The sequence below is a fragment of the Paramacrobiotus metropolitanus genome, unplaced genomic scaffold (genome assembly GCF_019649055.1).
Source record: "Paramacrobiotus metropolitanus isolate TYO unplaced genomic scaffold, Prichtersi_v1.0 Parri_scaffold0000028, whole genome shotgun sequence".
In the NCBI taxonomy this organism is placed as follows: Eukaryota; Metazoa; Tardigrada; class Eutardigrada; order Parachela; family Macrobiotidae; genus Paramacrobiotus; species Paramacrobiotus metropolitanus.
This window is the reverse complement of record NW_026570248.1, coordinates 498,308-513,004: the sequence shown is the minus strand read 5'-3', so window position 1 is coordinate 513,004 and position 14,697 is coordinate 498,308. Positions and strand designations below refer to the sequence as shown.

General features: G+C 41.4%; 1 protein-coding gene across 7 annotated transcripts; it reads left to right on the top strand.

Moving 5' to 3' along the window:
• The first annotated feature begins 4,979 nt into the window (after window positions 1-4,979).
• LOC129588092 (tripartite motif-containing protein 2-like) lies at window positions 4,980-13,517 on the top strand. 7 transcript variants are annotated; one of them, XM_055482151.1, is made up of 4 exons: window positions 4,980-4,996; window positions 5,353-5,440; window positions 5,777-5,944; window positions 11,227-13,517. In XM_055482151.1, the coding sequence occupies exon 4, from the start codon at window positions 11,235-11,237 to the stop codon at window positions 13,311-13,313; it is 2,079 nt and encodes a 692-aa protein (XP_055338126.1). In that variant the 5' UTR covers window positions 4,980-4,996; window positions 5,353-5,440; window positions 5,777-5,944; window positions 11,227-11,234; the 3' UTR covers window positions 13,314-13,517. The 7 variants fall into 7 exon arrangements, with proteins under 7 accessions (XP_055338126.1, XP_055338125.1, XP_055338127.1 ...); XM_055482150.1 differs by lacking the exon at window positions 4,980-4,996 and having other exon boundaries at window positions 5,237-5,440; XM_055482152.1 differs by lacking the exons at window positions 4,980-4,996; window positions 5,353-5,440 and adding an exon at window positions 5,457-5,600.
• Window positions 13,518-14,697: the final 1,180 nt, after the last annotated feature.

Genomic DNA, 14,697 nt, shown 5'->3' with positions numbered 1-14,697 from the left:
CACAGGCCGAACGGAAGAAAACCGCGAAGTACCAGAACATCGCCCAGGACTACCTGTTCCGTGCAGTGGGCGTGGAGACAGTAGGACCACTCGGACCGGAAGCCTCTCAGCTGATCAGTGAACTGGGCAAGATGATATGGCAGGAAACAGGCGAGATACGTGCAACTGAGTATCTGCGCCAGAGGTTCAGCATCGAAATCCAGCGTGGAAACGCCGCATCCGTCCTGGGAACGGCACCAGCTTCGGCTGATTTATATCAAATGTTCTCAGTGATTCGGGCGCCTGTTTCTGCTGTCTGTTGATGCTGTGTGATGCTACTGTTTTTCATTTGTTTAATTGATAGCTTTTGTGAATGATTAAAGTGGATATACTATATATCTATAGATATATTTTATCAATTTTTATGTTCCAAACTGCTAATATTATATCACACATAGTCTTGTTCCTCGCGTTTTCTTAACCCGGAAGTTGTAGTGGGCCTCCTGGTCCCGTAAATGACTTCAATAATAGCCCTTTTCTTACTACGGTAAAAAAAGGGAGACAGTATAAATTTTTCAAAAAACTCTTGCAAAAATAGAAGGCTGTTTGTTATCGGAGCAAGGTTTTTGGGACACATACGAGTGTTTCTCACGCCTCGTTCTTCGGCAGATATCTATATATTTCTTATTTGGTACGTTGTAGTCTTGGCCCTGAGCCGGTCTCATGGTCAGTTTCAAATTCCTGCCGGCGGGCGCAGTAACATACCTGCGAGTCGCTAACATGCCCGAGTAAAACAGTTTGTAAAAAATACGTTAGCTAAACGTTAGTTAAAGGCCAAAAGTTGAACATGTTCGAATTTGGCCTTTAACTAACGTTTAGCTAACGTATTTTTTACAAACTGTTTTACTCTGGTGGAAAATCAAGCAGTAAATTACAGCTATACAGCAGTCAGTACTAGACAAGAAAAGAAAATAATACAATGCAATTTGAGTGACTATAGTATTAACAGCTAATTTTAGCTAAAATTTAGCTATTATTTAATAATTTACTAAATTTAGGTATTATTTAATAATACCTTTGGTAGTGGCAACCACCTTGTGCGGCATTTTCGTGAACTGCGAAAACTGAAAATAGTGAATACATCGCGAATCGCGATTCACTTTACTGAGTTTATTCTACCTGGCTACCAGTCAAGCTTGCCAAGGTGCCTCTTTCAAGTCTTTTGTCGGAAATTGGTACTGTAACTAAATTCTAAAAACTCTAAAATTGTATACTTCAATTCCATTGAAATTTCAAACTTATCGGGCTGTTGATTTGATTTGGAAACTGATATTGAAAGTGACTCTGAGTAAGTGTTAGAGCTATGTAATTAGAAGGCCATTAGTACTGTACTTTTGAATCACATAATGACATATACATAGATATGAGAGTCTTTTAGGGCAGATGAATTAATTTGCACTAGAGTTCGTAAGTCGTCAAAATGACGAAGCGTAACGATAGTTAACGAAGCGGTTCGTCAAGCTTCGCGCATGTTTTCAGGGTCAAAAGACACAGCTTCGTTAAGCTTCGTTATATCAACTTTGATTTTCGCTTCGTTTAGTTATTACTGCTACTTTCGTTCACTAAAAATTTCGCTATTTTTTCGTATTTTTTTTTAAATTTCTGGCAGATTTTAAGCAAATCTGTCCGTCAGCTTCGCGCTTCGCGCGAACTTAAGCTATTTTCTTTAATTTTTCCATAATTATTGGCTTCGACAGTTTTTTCCTGGTTTGAAGTGCACATGAGCAAAATTTAGACTCAGTTTCAGTGAGCATTTTTTCTTTTAAAATTTTTCGCTCAGTTTCGTTTTTTCGTAAACAAAGTATTTTTCGCTATCGCCAAGTTTCGTTACATGGTCTGGTAAAATCGCTAAGTTTCGTTATTATTTTCCCAAATTTACAAACAGTTAAGTTTCGTCACGTTTTTCCAAAAGGCTGAAAATTTCCGTTTCGCTACTGAATTCTTGACGATTTGCGAACTCTAATTTGCACCGAGCGCGAAGCGCGAGGTGCTGCAATAAGTCTTCGTCAACGACGTCAAGAGCATAAAATTTGTCTGAAGCCACGAAGAGCGTACGTCACGCTTTTCCAATTCCACAATCCCAATACCATTTCCCAGCGGTACTGGCGCTCGCGCTCGTGCAATAAAGTGGTTCGCAACCACCGCTAGTACGCGGCGACAAGGCGTATTACCTCTGGATGTGGTAGCTGTTACTTCCGTTAGCCTGTACATGCCTGCATGATGTCTTTGGTCACTCTTTTCATCTTTGCTATCAAATCCTGCTACGTCAATCGTATGATTTTGCATAAGTGCTGTAAATAATTTCGCTTGGATGATAAATTAAAAATGATTTCACAGACAATGAAAATTCCAAAAATACAGCCCTGCTACGCCAAGTTCGGACACTTTGCTCGAAAAATTATCACAAGTCACCCGTTAACAATTAGAATCGCATTTCATTTTTATATGATCAGCGTATGTGTCCAGCAACTTTTGCATTTGAAGTTTTTACGCTGAAAGCATGCCTCGAGTTACAGTGAGGTTGAAACTAGAATGGACCAGCTTCCAAAAACGGCTCGACTCATCTGTTCTGGGATGCATCCCCCTTTTTACAATTCGTTTAAAAATTCCACACCTTTTCTAGTCTAAATCAGTTAATTTTATGGTGTTTGCCATTCAATTTTCTTGCGGATGATGCCTAACAGAGCCCTGTTTCTACCAAGACTACGTGACCTTTTGCAGCATTCCTGCGGGCACCGTCAAAATGTTGGATAACCTTTTCCCGGCGCTCGCCGTACAGCCGTGAGCGGTCGTAGATGTCTAATCTTGATAAAATCTGGTTTACAGATGACTTTGCGTCTACTTCAGGTTTTTCATTCCCACAAAAAACCCGATACGTTTAGTCCCAACGAATTATGATATCAATCATAACATTTTTTAGACACTGCTTTGTTAGGTTTTTCTTCCAGTTGTCTGGCACTTTCATCTTCCCATCTGTGTGGCAGATAGCTGTCGATTCATAAAAATCGTGTAGTTTGACCCATGTTTTACCCATGGAAACGGTCAACCTTCAAATCATCTACATCTGTACGCTAGGCAACCGCGTTCTTCATCGGGTGGGTTATAACATACAAGTCTATGGGAGACGAACTTTGGTTTGAGATTACCTCGAGGACCGATTGCGCAGACCTGAGTTGTTGAACTGTAACGAACACCTTTCGGGCAGATATACAGTTTCCGGAACAGTTCACTTAAAAATTCAGGTTCGTGAAGTTTCTAGAGGGGCAGTTATAAGCACCCTAAAAACCAACATAGCCCCACCCACTTAATCACCGCCTACCTGCTCAGTAACATGTCGGAAGATTCTATTTTTGGTATCATTAGATCCGCAACAAAAAGTTATACTAGAAAAGTGTTAAAAGAAAACATAATGACGAAGAAACTTATTTTTAAATTTATTTTATGTAACTGTCCGAACTTGGCGTAGCAGGGCTGTAAATCAGGCTGCACCTGCACCATTAAGTACTGCAGTAGCTATTTCCACTGTTTCGACATCCGGAGGTAGTATGCCTTGTCGCCGTCACCCGCATTGCACTTGGCCAATGTAGCAACGAACACCAGCGCGCTCAACGCATTGGCAGTGCAGTCGCATGTCCTTACTCGCATCTAATTACTGTAATAATTAATAAGAAAATAATAGATAAGAAAAGGCCGGATGTGATCACCCTCATCCCGTGGAAGCGCGGAAAACCGCTGGCAGTGGATGTGACCTGCGTGGACACGCTGGCGGCCTCGTACATCGACCGCACTTCCGTGAACGCCGGCGCAGCAGCCGAACTTGCTGAAAGAAAGAAACTAGCGAAACACGCTTGGATGCAAACAAGATACGATTTCGTTGCTGCAGCCTTCGAAATTTACGGACCTTTTGGAGACGGTACTAAAAAGCTAGTAGAAACGGTTGGAAACGGTATAGCGACTTCAACTGGCCAAAAGCGGGCGAAAGAGTTTTTTAAACAGCGAATATCTATGCAAATACAGCGGGGAAACGCGATTTGTGTAATGGGTACGATCCCCGATCAGGATAGCATAGAGGAAGTGTTTCTTTTGTAAACGCTGTTTTGTTTTGTTCTGGTGCATAGTTTGTACTCGTACCATGATACTTATTAAAGGTACTTTTGAAAAAATTACTGTAATCGTCCCGTGGTTGTAGTTAACGATGTAGACTGTAGATAATGGGGTTTTTTGTTTTAATATTTGTTTTAACGTTATGGTTTGTTATGATCATAGAACAGATTCAGAGTTAGGCCGAAACTGTAATTTCAGTGCCACTTCAGGTAAATATCACATTAGTCCGGTTCAAAATAGACCGGAAATTTAGTAAATCCTGACAATTGTGAAAATTCTGCAAAAGCTGATTAACGCACGAGATAAGATAAGCGCTCATAACTGGTCCATATTGCGATGAGGTGTCTTTTGCACGTTTGTATCCACGCCCCAAATATTCGTAAATGTTGCTCTAGAAAAAGCTACTCGAGAGTAGAATATTCGAGCGTCAAAGTCGCCAATTTGGATATTTCTCATGCAAACTCATGTGCACACATTTTAAAGCTTACATTTCACTGCGATATGCCGTGATCGTACACCTCAATAATTATCCATTAATAAGTATTGCTAACGCCTATCGGGTATCGTCGACACTGCTACGTGCACAATCTTAATAACTAATTAATAACATTATAATTAGTGTTAATTGGTCATGCTGACTCATGCAAACACATTCTGGTAGCGTAAACCAGAAAGTGCGCGTAGGGCGCATAAGTCTCTAACATAACTTATAAGTTACCACGACGTGTTAAAAAGTCTAATTATAATTAATTAATTAACAACGGGTCCATTAGATTTAAAAATTTTGCGGATAAATGGTGTACAGAGTATTGATTAATTCGCTGACCGGCTGGCGGTTATTAACTTGCAACTGGTAGCGTTAACTAACTGTTTTAAATTAATCGTTAATTATAGGAACTTTTTTAATTTTTTAGTTAATTTGAAGCACTGAATTCGGTAGGCAATACATATATAGGTAACAGGCAGCAACAAGGTGCAAACTGCAAAGTGAAGTTACAGACTGGAATGAAAGCACACCATAAGGGAAAATGTCGCACGTTTTTGCGCTCCCAAAATTGCCCGCTCGATGCAGATATGTGATGCATCATTGCCGTGCAGTTATTTGATGTTTGTTAAGGTTTAAAGTTCGATTTTTTTAAGCGTGTGTCACAGATTTCCTTCGCTGAAATCTTCATAACTGAATTTTGAGCCTAACTATTGTCTCTGCAGATGCGACTGGAGAATTGCGAAAGATTGTCATTGTCAACGATTTCATCCTCTCGAAATATGGACTCTCTTCAGTCTTAACAACGGAAGGGTATGCATTCTGGAACAACGCGACAGTTGTTTATGAGTTGTTACTGTAACCAGTACTCTGGAAGAAAATTGTTCATGGTAGTTGTTTGTTGAGGATTCATAATAATCTTATGGTGGCTGTCTGATGATAGAAGACTAAGGCATATATATCTCAGTACAGCGTGAGCATATAGGCTTAGTTCTTTTCTCATAGACCAGAATTATCTAAGGCTTGTTTGATGGTTCGGATCTTTGTTTCAGCTTTCGATACACTTATAACTTATTTCTGTGTAACAGTCACCGTGACTAACAGTAAGTTGTGGACGACATTATGGACTTTTCTTTGTGTTTTCCATAGTTGAAAACCACAATAATGGAAACTGGGCCGCCTGTCCTTTCCCTAGGAAGTTGTTGAATGTTCTGATCGATGGCACTTCATGGAGTACTGCAATCGTGAAGATCGCTTGCGGAAACGATGGATAACTGTGAACCCGCGAACCAGACTTTTTAACTGACACAATACCAGGTATGTAATGCAGTGATGCACTCTGCCGATAGTTTTGCCATTTTTCAGTGATCTGGTCGCTTGTGGAGAGACGCAGGTTTTGTGATAGTGTATGAATCGTAAAGTCGAAACGTTTTGAGGAAGAAGCGTTCGCTGATTATTGTTGACCGCAAATCGTAAGTATGCCTTCTTTCCATAAGGTGACCAGTCAATAGGGAATTGTGAGTAAAATATAAATGCAGAATTTTGTATGCCTACTGGTAAATTTGATCGATATTCTGTGAGTATGAAGTTGGAAAAAGCGCTCGGTTGAACGCGAAGCGGGCATGGAATGAGCTGTTAGTTGCATTTGCGAACCAACTCAGGTACTTATTCCTTTTGGATCCGAAGCTGGTGTTTACCTGATCTCGCTTGATTTAACAAGTAGTCAAAATATAACATATCATGGTAATCTTATTAATATAGTGAATGTGTAATGTAATGAATGACCTTGTTGTGGAAAAAGACGTTTTCGTGGGAGGGAGGATTTTATCGTGATGGGGATTTAAAGCCAGTACTCAGGCAGCTAGAGACTGGAGAGGGATGGATCCACTTTACTGCGGTGTAGCCTTTAATAGGGCCGCGGAAATTAGTCTGTTTAAAATAACAAAAGGGGCTCTTCGTCAAGGAGCATCCGGATCTCAATACCTGCTACGTGCTAAGATGGTTCACTGCTTATGTGGAGCAGTGTAAAATAGACTTAAATAGTTACGTTTTTTGTTGGTAGGTGAATGTTCATGGTCAGGTGGGATTTATGTAGTAATTCTTTTATTTCTGCTTTTTCTGATCCGTATTCCTTATTGCCTCGAGAAACACAACTTATGCGGTATAAACTTTTCGTATCGGTTTTAAATTAGTTAAAGATATTAATTTAGATTAGATTGGAGAATCAGAATCGGCGGGCATTTGAGATGTTAAACCACTGTGCCAGATTCATTACGTAGTATTGATTATTACGCTTTGGTAGAATTATTGAAACATTTCTGTGATTCGCTGTCTTCAGTATTTTAACTTCTGGATGACAGACGTTAGCACACGTATATTTTGCAGTTATTCTTATGCGAAAATGTCCATGCAGTTTGCAGTCCATTGCCGGCTGGAAATCTCGGTGACCTTACTAAAAAGAAAGTTTTTGGTTTACTTGAGCTGTTATACTATTAAAAATAATAAGGACAATTACATAATTTATTAGTATTACTAGCCATCAGACCCATCCTCATATTATGTTAACGCGTGCCAGAATTTGGGCGGTGATATGTGGTTTCGTTTGTCGTCCTGCCAATCCCCGCACCCAATGTATTGATTTTTCCAGCTTGTGCTTCATATGAAATTTTTCATCCGCTACCAGTTACAGTTTACACTTATGATGGCTTATTTAATCTGCAGTTGGCCCAGTAATATTTGTTGTTTTATGTAAGGTCGCTGGTAAGGGCTGTTGATTTTAGTTTGCATAACGCCTGCATGTTTCCTGTAAAATTCAAGAATGTGTGGGTCAGCCGTCAGCCAAAAAATTCAGTTTGCTTGAGCTTCGTTAATGGTACTAGAACTCGTACGCTGGCTAAAGTTGAAATGACGCCTTGCCACACAACATGATAAAGAAACAGTGGTTTTACGAATTTCCTTGATAAAAATCATGTTTTTTTAAGTGGAACGCGATTGCGGTGCTCTTATCTCAAGAACTTGTTAAGATCTCTTGAACCTCGCTTTGGAACCGATGTACGATACAATTTATCGCAGTTATTAGTGATCCGGGGTCCGCGCGCAGAAGCTGTGCTTGCAACGTTGGGATCGTGCTCTAGATGGTCTTGATATAATTATAGTCCGGTATGTTGTTTCGGATCTGCATGTTAAGAAAGCGTTTTCAAAGATAGCGGTATCGCGCATATGCAGTATGTAAGGAAATAAAATTACTGTCAGTCTACCACTTTCATACACGCTTTGGACTTGGAGTTGGGAACAGAAAAACTCAATTTCCTTTGTGGCTCTAGATCTTAAAAGTTGTTACTTACTCTTTGTAGGCTGTGGTGATATACTGTTAAGCTTCTGTTAAACTTTCACAAATGCTTTTTTTTCGTAAAAGAAACATCGAAAGGTGCAAAACGTATTAATTTCAGATCTGCGCTAATCTCCGTAGTTCGTACTCATACAATCATACGAGGAGCAATGAGAGTACTCGTATAAGAGTAATTTTTCGCATTTGCAGTGATTTGCATGTGACATTCGAAAGCGTTCTCAATGTTGCTTATGGTTCAATATACTGCAGTTGATGATGGATACTGAAGTTTGAATAAAACTGCGGGTATCCAGGTCAAACGGCGAACCTTCAGATGGATCACTTCTGGATAGTCTGTAGCCAGTTCCTCTGAGGTGTTCAAGTGTTTTTGATTTATTTTATCAGAATAGCACTTGAAACGATGTCTTCCTCGGCTCACTGGAGAGCTGCATCGCAAAAGGTGATCGGCATCCTTCTTAGTTCTGCTTATGGTCAGACCGCCGGCAAATGTCAGTTCCCATTTAGTGCCTATTCCTAAGTAGTGGTTTCGGCATGTATCTGTATTCCGATAGCGCGGCGTGTACGATATGTAGCTTTACGACTGCAGATTGTAAAGTTGATTTTGGTACGAAATGATCTACGATACATCAATAGACTAATACCGCAATCCTAAGTAAATGAAAATTTTCACTTTGGTTGTACCGCGTTCGATAAGTGTACGGTGCTCCAAATTCAGAATTTGTTCGGAATTTGACTGCTCATCCATCATTCTTCGTTTGTATGTTTCCCGTTTGTCCCTTCCACTCTTCGGCACAGAAAATCAACTGTTTAACGAAGTCGTAATTTTCTTGACCCCACAACTCGTGGCAGTTTGCTCCGATATTGCAACAAATCCGCCATTCATGAAGTTTGACGATCGCGTGCCGGCTTTTGATATGTAGTGTTATTGCGTAACGTCGGTAATGATATAACTTGTCGAATTTTGTTTTTGTGCTTGTGGAATATTTTTTGTGTAATAGAATGAAAAAGTTCTGTAAAATTAACAGAATTACTTTCAGTTGCAATTTCAGGTTTATCGTTGTGACGAGAGGTGAATTTAGAAGAGTTTGTTTTGACTCCGCCACCACCAGAAATAGTACTAACTTAAATAGCCTGTTTATTTTTGTGGGTCACTTATTTTCCGAATTTGTGCATTTTTTGTAAATCAGATGATGATGATGCACTTGATGCTCTTGTAGATTTCACATCTTTCAACATACGCGTAGAAATTTGGCCAGGCTCACAAAGCTATTTTTAATAAGAATCATTTCCACAGCATCCTGCGTTGTTTTCAGGATGGTTGAAAACTGTTTCCAGTTTGTCTGCTGAAAGACACTTATGCTTAAGCTTTTGTATATTTTGGATTTTAAAAGAATTTGTTTTGCTATAAAAGCGACTGTTGTGTTATGTTTATGTTCACCGCCGGAATTTGCACAAAGTGCGCATCACGCTTGACGGTGAGTCTAGCCATCAGCACATATACCGCATGCCTGCCTGCGGTGAAAAACTTACTTTTGTCATGGCCTGTGAATGTTCAATACGGCACCTGTAATAAAAAGTCTTAAGTGGTATTTTTCCAAACTGTTCTTTCATTTGCTGTAAATCTGGTTGAAATGAGCAGTATGATGAGAACGATAGGCAATTGGGTGCCTGTTCCGGATCAGCGATGATGCTTCAGATTCTGTGGCCGGCTCATTGCTTGTTCACGGCTGTTTGGGAAGCCGGAGAGCACGTGCTTGTTCATATTGTATGGTACATACAGCAGTGTATGATTTCTATGCAGACTGAACGGCACATGGTGTTTGTAGATCAGTGGCAGAATGACAGACTTATTCATCAGTGAATTTATTCGTGAACAAAAAGCTTTTTCATTGCTCTTTGCTTGTGATTAATTGCCATTTTGCACTCTATGTTATTCACGCGGAAGGGCAGATGTCGTCGTTGTAGTTGCGGTACTCAGTACCGTACTACACACACGGAAATGAAAACTGTTCTTGTTCTTATATATTAGCTGCCATTCCAACTGGTATGTTTGACTGCACAAATATTATATCCTTGTGCCGGCAGAATTTCTAGAGTGATTTTGGGCGTGGAAAATATTTCTCACAGCGCTGCGGTGGATCCAGTGCGATGATTTGAGAGCGAATCTAGAACTAAACTCGTTAGACTTGTTACGCTCTATAATTGCGCCTCGTTTCAAGAACACTTTTCGTTCTTGATGATAACGCCACAGGTAGTTAATGGCCAGAGAGGCACCCTTCCTGTCATTGCTTCCGTGATTAATATTTACTGGCGTGGAAGTGGGCAGCAGTTAAGGGATGCATATGGTTCAAACGATTTTCTATGCACATTCTTATGATGGACATTTACGAAGAGTTTTCCGCGTCGTGATTAACTTATTTCCTTGTCTGGCGTGTTATTTGGTTTTGGCCTTGCTTTGTTGCCCCAGTAATATTTGTCCATTTAAATGTTAGCCTTTTTCCGTCCAAAAGGTACTGGTGAAGAAAGCAAATTTTAATACAATACCAACGTACGAGTACGTGTATCATGCACACATTTCACATTTCCCGTACCTTATTTTAAGCGGTATGGTACGAATGTGTACCACCGTTCATTATGCGAATTTTATAGGTTTTCCGTGTGCCTGTAGGCTTTGCGAATTGATTTGCATATCGCTTTTAATCTGCCTTTTGAAACGCAGCTGCTAGAATTCTGTAAAATTCTATGGAAATGTTTTTATGCATAATTGAACCGACTTGACTTTCGAGTTCTATCTTGTATTAAACACTTCGACAGCATTGCGGCATGTTATGTTTGTTTTATTTCTTTGTAACAGTAGAACTTGGAAGTGTTTTTATCGGTCCACGCCATGCAGCGCGCCGAATGATTAATTATTATATTGACTGTTGCCCTTGAGCTATTTAAGCTCCCGTACTGACACGGCATAGTTTTTGCAGCAGCGTGTAAATTATAGTCATTTTCTTACAGAGAAAAGTGATTGTCATTTTCAATCAAGTTCGGTTGTTACTTTTCTATCTTTTAACTGACAGATCTTTTTAAGCCTTCTGCTCTGTCAGTATTTTGGTGTCGTCTTGCATTACTCGTATATCGAAGTGATTTTGCGGATAGTTAGTGATTAGGTCTTAATTTTCTTCGATTGTGCAATGGAAAATCTTTGTCTAGCTGGAGTATTTACAGAAAAAGAGTGGTGAGTGGAATGATTTTGTTTCAGGCGCGACAATGTCAACATTGGTCGAGACAGTGAACATTAACTACGAGGATTTCAGCGACAGCTTCTTGACCTGCACGACTTGTTTGAACCGCTACGATCCCAGCGAGCACGCGCCAAAATTGTTGCCCTGTTCGCATACTATTTGCCACACCTGTCTGGAGCGAATCGCGGAGAATGCGGCCTCTCGTAATCCACCGACATTTCGTTGCCCGATTTGCCGCAACTCGATCTCCATACCCCGTGGTGGGATCGCTGCCCTTCCACCAAGTTTCCTGGTCAACCAGTTACTCGACCTAATGGCCTCGCAGCACCGTGAAATCATCCCGAAATGCTCTAATCATTCCGGCGAAGAACTGCTGCTGTGCGAATCGTGTGATGCGGTATTTTGTACGCGCTGTAGTCTGCCGAAGCAAGTGGAAAACAAGACCGGTGAATTCGTTTGTCATCATGAGGCTACGGTTGTGCCGTTTTCGATCGCTCTGAAGCGCATGTCCAAAATTATGCTCTACAAAGCACAGCAGTGTATGCAGCGGTTAGAGGATGGTGAGCACGCCATCATCAATGAGAGCAGTGCTGTGGATGCTTCGTTTACGGCCACCAAAGCCGCCATCGATAAATCCTTCGAGACCATTTATAGCTTAGTGGAAAAACATCGCAGTCATCTGATTAACTCATTGGAAGCCTTGCGGGACCAGAAGAAAGGCATCCTTCATGATCAGCTGGAGATCCTCAAAAGTGAGAAGCGGAAAATTGAACAAGTGTGCCAATTGGATAATCCCAGTGAAGCGGCACAGGTTCACATGGAGATGCAATCGATTGGTAATAAAATTGCCGGCTTGAACACGATGCTGAGTGGCATGGGTTTGCTCTGTGATCCGCGCGAAAATTCCTACATGTTTTTCCGTTATGGGCACACCAATATCCTGCAGGAATTACGGCTGTGTCTGCAGGGCTTCGGGGAAATTAAGCATAGTCATACCTTGCCATCGCTATGCAGAGCGACGGTGTCTCCAGCCATAGCCCATTTGAGCACCGACGTCGTTGTAACATGCTACGATTTCAACGGTGAACCATGCAAGACCGGTGGGGATCCGGTGGTTGTCGTGATCAACGATGCCACGGGACGCAGTATTCACCACACACTGGTCGATAAGGAGAATGGGTCGTACGAGATCCAATTTACTCCCCCGGTGCCTGGGACATACATGATCCAGGTTAAGATATTCGATCGGCACATTCAGGGCAGTCCCTTTGAATGCCGGGCCAGCGAGCACATCAACCCGGTTTCAGTGTTCCATGGGACGGATGTGGGTCTCTCGCGGCCGGTGAATATTGTCAAAGCCAAAAATGGTAAGCTCTATGTGTTAGATAGCGGAAACGATCGAATTGCTGTGATCTCGGAGGACTTTTCACACAAGTCCACCATCAAACTACCTGATTCGGAGCGCCAGAGTGTCACGGGAATGGCATTGTCACCCAACAATACACTGGTCTGTACCAATTGGCGAACGCGCGAGGTACTGGAAGTGGATTTGGACGGCAGGATCTTGAATCGATTTACCTCGTCAGATTTTAATTGTCCATGTTCGATTGCCGTGAGTTCTAAGGGAGAGATCTTTGTGGCCGACAGTGGAGTGGGATTGATTTTGGTATTTAATGCAGCGGGTAAACTTTTGAGGAAGATCACTGGTGTAGCCGGCCATCGACTGGATCTCTTGCAAGCTATTAGCTGCTTTGAGAACGGCGACTCGCGGGACATCGTCCTGGCGGATAATATGATTAAGATTTACGATGAATCTGGACGGATGAGGACGCAAATGGGCACACGAGGCAAGGATGATATTTACCAAAGTATGGCACTGGATTCCGCTAATGATTTGCTGCTGGCCAGTAAAACAGAAAAACGCCGCAATGTGATTGAAGTATGGAAGTATAGCTCGGCGACGTTATTATTTGTGATTGATAGTTTTGAGTGTAAGTTGCGACGACCAGCGGGATTGGTTCTGGATGGTGAAAAGCAGTTGTTGATTTGCGATATGGGTGTGGGTAATAATCCCGGGGCTGTTTTGAAATATCGCTACGGATAGATTTGTGATTTCATGATTCAGTTTCTCTGCATACGAATGTAATTATCGGCTTTCCTTTCGTGTTTTGCGTTTGGTTTCTCGTATTTCTTTGGTACCAAAAATTATTTGGCGGGCATGTACAGTAGTTCGAAAGCTTTTGTTTCCTGGAGTTTGGCTTTTTGGCTGAAATGTTGTTGTGTAAATGTAAGTGATTGGCATCCTTGATTCCTTGAATATGATATTGACTTCGGTTTCAAAAAAATCTCCACAAAGTACCGTCAGCTGAACTTATGGTTAGAGTATGCTAGGTGTGTTCAGATGTGGTCTCGCAAAATCCAGCTTCTGCATACGTTACTCGAATGAATTAGATCTGGTTGTGAGCTCCATCGAATTGCTGTTGTTAAAACTGCTGTGAACCATCAACATAGTACTTACTTGCGACGTTCTTTATGGTGTGCGGGTTGTGGCACCGTTCTGCAAAAAATTACAATGACCGGCAACTATTCGCACTTTTTTCTTCGTTTAAATCCTTCTTACTGTAGGTAAAATCCATAATTAATTAACTTCTCCGCAGTCGGCAAGTAGACTACTACTGATGTTGAAAATTCAGGCTTTACAACTATCGAGACATTACGAAAGCTACTAGCTTTCGTAATGTCTCGCAACTATGTATACGAGCAAGCAAGCAGGCACTTTGTATGTAGCAACTAGCAAGCACTTCGTATTGTACCGTGCTAATGTCCACAGCGCGCTTACACAAAATTGGGGATTGTATGTTATTATTTCTTTCACATGCACCTTCAACAAATTACCGAAACTAGAATTACTTTGTATCAGCAGCCAGCCAGCCACCTACTACCACGAAAACCCTGTTGATCTTCGAGAAGACGACACCCATCCTTTATAATAAAAGATTAACAGGGGGCGTGACCAGTGTGTCTGTCAAATCCCCCAGAATCGCAGAGTGGATCAATATTCAACATTTACGGATCATTCGATAGCGCTGATTTCGTAGATGAGCCCGCAACTTTCGGATTTCAAAAAACAAACATCGTTTGAGAGAAAACTGTAAAAAACCCTACCATACAAAGTCCACGGAACCCCAACACAACCAATCAGCGAAGACTTAAAGTAACTGCCTTGCTGCAGAGCTTGCGCGGGTTATATCGTGAAACAAAATTCGAAAAATTTTGTTTGTTTTGATGTATTTGGTCTAGAGCCCCCAAACAGTAACAAATTTTTGTACGGCTACGTACGGTTTTCGCTTACGGCACCTACGGCTACGGTACGGTTACGGCAGAAATAACGGGATTGACCGTACGGTATACCGTATACGGCAGTACCGTATACGGCAAGCCCATTGTGAAACCGTGTTTTTGGCTTACGGTTACGTACGGCACTTCCG

Excerpts from the sequence above, each read along its gene's own strand:
- LOC129588092 (XM_055482149.1), top strand. The coding sequence starts at position 10,462 with ATGTTAGCCTTTTTCCGTCCAAAAG. Across the intron at positions 10,487-11,226 it reads AGCCTTTTTCCGTCCAAAAG|GCGCGACAATGTCAACATTG; the intron begins GTACTGGTGAAG and ends ATTTTGTTTCAG.